This window comes from Epithele typhae (genome assembly GCF_022376455.1).
Source record: "Epithele typhae strain CBS 203.58 chromosome Unknown BXZ73scaffold_288, whole genome shotgun sequence".
In the NCBI taxonomy this organism is placed as follows: domain Eukaryota; kingdom Fungi; phylum Basidiomycota; class Agaricomycetes; order Polyporales; family Epitheliaceae; genus Epithele; species Epithele typhae.
Genome location: NW_025954479.1, coordinates 1 through 2,535, shown reverse-complemented (window position 1 = coordinate 2,535; position 2,535 = coordinate 1). Strand labels below are relative to the sequence as shown.

General features: G+C 53.4%; 1 protein-coding gene and 2 non-coding genes across 3 annotated transcripts; 2 read left to right on the top strand and 1 right to left on the bottom strand.

Annotated features, from left to right (window-relative positions):
- Positions 1-260: 260 nt before the first annotated feature.
- Positions 261-350, bottom strand: BXZ73DRAFT_t229. The gene has a single exon. It is a non-coding gene; the product is annotated as a tRNA-Asp (tRNA).
- A 398-nt stretch (positions 351-748) lies between these two features.
- On the top strand, positions 749-1,168 carry BXZ73DRAFT_59788 (uncharacterized protein; the record flags this gene model as incomplete). Its single annotated transcript, XM_048021695.1, has 1 exon — positions 749-1,168. One exon carries the CDS (start codon positions 749-751, stop codon positions 1,166-1,168), a length of 420 nt encoding a protein of 139 aa, XP_047870700.1.
- A 608-nt stretch (positions 1,169-1,776) lies between these two features.
- Positions 1,777-1,879, top strand: BXZ73DRAFT_t231. The gene has a single exon. It is a non-coding gene; the product is annotated as a tRNA-Leu (tRNA).
- The last annotated feature ends 656 nt before the right edge of the window (positions 1,880-2,535 follow it).

Here is a 2,535-nt window from a genome sequence, read left to right as displayed (position 1 = left end):
GAAGCTTATAGCTGCAGCGATCCACAGGCAGCCGGAGGCGGACGAGTTCATTACGTGGCTGTCGTGAACGAACTCGAGGATGGTTCTATAAAAGTCGTTTGTCTGTTACCAAACCTTCGTACAGGCTGCGTTGCAGTGATCCTTGGATCCTTCGACCATAGCGCTCCAAAATCATATCCCCTCATCGTCCCAGCTGGTCGTGAAAAAGGATGAGACGCTGTGAAAGATTGGATACGTCGTCAGTTCATGACAAAACAAATCTCTCTGTCGGGGAGTCGAACCCCGCTTTCGCGCGATGCAGATGTTTGATTCATGACAGGCGCGTGTACTAACCGATATACTAACAGAGAATAATTATGATGGAGCTACATTACGATTATGAGACACAAGAAGCAACGCTCCCGACACAATTTAACACCTTCAAACACTCACTCGCCTTCGGCCCCTCCTGTTGGCATCCATGATATCTCAAGCTGTATTACGTTGAAAATTGGTATCACCAAACACCGCAATGATCAAGGCATGCAGCGGAAGAGCATGGTCATACAACATGAGTCATGACATGATGTCACATCATGTGCGAGATCATAGATGATTGGTCTGTAGTCGAGGCGTTGGCGCCGGCGCACCGTGTTCCACTGGTGTCCATCGCACACCGGGATCGAATGAGATGAGGCGGTCGACGCAGATGCGAAAGCGGCGGCTGAATTAGGAGCGCGAGCAGTGCTCAGCTGCGTTCGCGCGCCACATGCTGGCGGTGCGGCTGAAGTCTGAGTGGCGGGAACAATACAGCAACTCGCGCCCATACGCGGGTCACGACTTCCTGAGGTTGCGGGTGTTCGACCCACCAAAACACACAACCAGGGCTGCGCTGGGAGCGCACGGACACTCGCCTGCAGCGATGTCTCGCTTCTGCCGCGCGGTGCTCAATCATGCGCCCGTCGGATCGTTCCGAGCGCGTTTCTTCAAGGGTGAACCCACGGAATGCCCCAAGTGTCATGTGCTGCAAAGCCGCAGCCACATACTGCTCGAATGCACGAGGTATGAACGCCGGTGGCGCTGCGGAGGCGAGATGGATTTCCTGCAGCGCCTCGAGGCGTACCAAGACCTCAATGCTTTCATCAGCAAGAACGATGGCGCATTCACGTTCGCGGACGCGCCGTCATAAAGAAGGGGGTGTGTGAAAACATACGCACCAAACAGCGAAGGCAAGCGGCAAAACACAGCGCGTGCACGACGTGAAAAGACCGCCCTGCGGCACAGATGACAAGCACTCCGGAGTCCGAACAGACGGGGTGCGACCAGCCCTTAGATGTAGGCCCACAGGCTGAGAACACTCGCCCACCAAGTGTCACCCATGTAGAAAAGCCGCACCTGTACTCCGTACGCGGGTCCCGGGATATAAATGATTGACCCAAAAAAAAAGTCGAGCCGTTGCGGTAGCACTCGCCTATATAACTAAACGACCAGAGCTGTCTTACTTACATAGTGTACATGGTTTATAAACTTCTCTCTGTCTCTCAGATGTCTGTGAGTTCTCCTCAAGTTTTCCTACGTCAGACACTGAACGGAGATTCAAACTCTGTTGTGTCAAATGTGATATAAAACAAACATACAAACCTAGTGGAAGTTGTCTACAATGCTAGTGCCGACATTTGGCAGTGCCTGTCCTTGTTATTAACTCTACCTTCAATATTCATGGAAGTGACGAGGAATGATAATAGTGCAGGTTTAGTGTATAACAGCTATGTATTAATGCTGTGAGAAGGTCTTCAAGGCGAGATGGCCGAGCGGTCTAAGGCGCCAGACTAAGGTGAATGGGTTTCAGCCCTCCGAAATCTGGTCCGAAAGGGCGTGGGTTCGAATCCCACTCTCGTCATCTTTTTTTCCCGCTCAGATCGTCCTGTTTCCGAGGCTCGTCAGAGAAGCCGGCGGCCGTTCGGCGTATCCATGTTGATCCTCTTGACCGTCGACTATCGTCTACACGTGCACCCCACCTCCGCATGTCCGCCCATCTTCGCTTGCTCTCCACAGCTCGCGCTACAACCCGCCCCGGCTTCTCCAAATTTCTCGTCCAGCGGCGTCCAGCGTCAACAACACCTACGCCGTCCAGCTCTACCGCGCGGAATGCGGTCTATGCGTCTCTCTTCGTTGTGACGTCTGGCCTCTTTGTCATCTACTATCTGGACTGTCGCGCCGCACTGCACAAGTATATCGTAACCCCAGTCATTCGCCATACGCTCGACCCCGAGACCGGGCACAAGCTCGCGGTCCGTGTCTTAAGCTCTGGGCTTGCTCCACGCGACCCTGTGGTGGACGATGAAGTCCTGAGGGTGGAGGTACGTGTATGCGCTCAGATTGCATACCTTAGTATGAACGTTGCTTCTCGGGGACAGTTGTGGGGCGAGGAAATGAGCAGTCCTGTAGGGCTCGCTGCTGGGTTTGACAAGAATGGAGAGGCCATTGACGGTGAGTCGTACGTTGGTCGCTTGCTCTGTGGTGCTCATTGGTATGTTTTTCGACATTAGGTCTCTT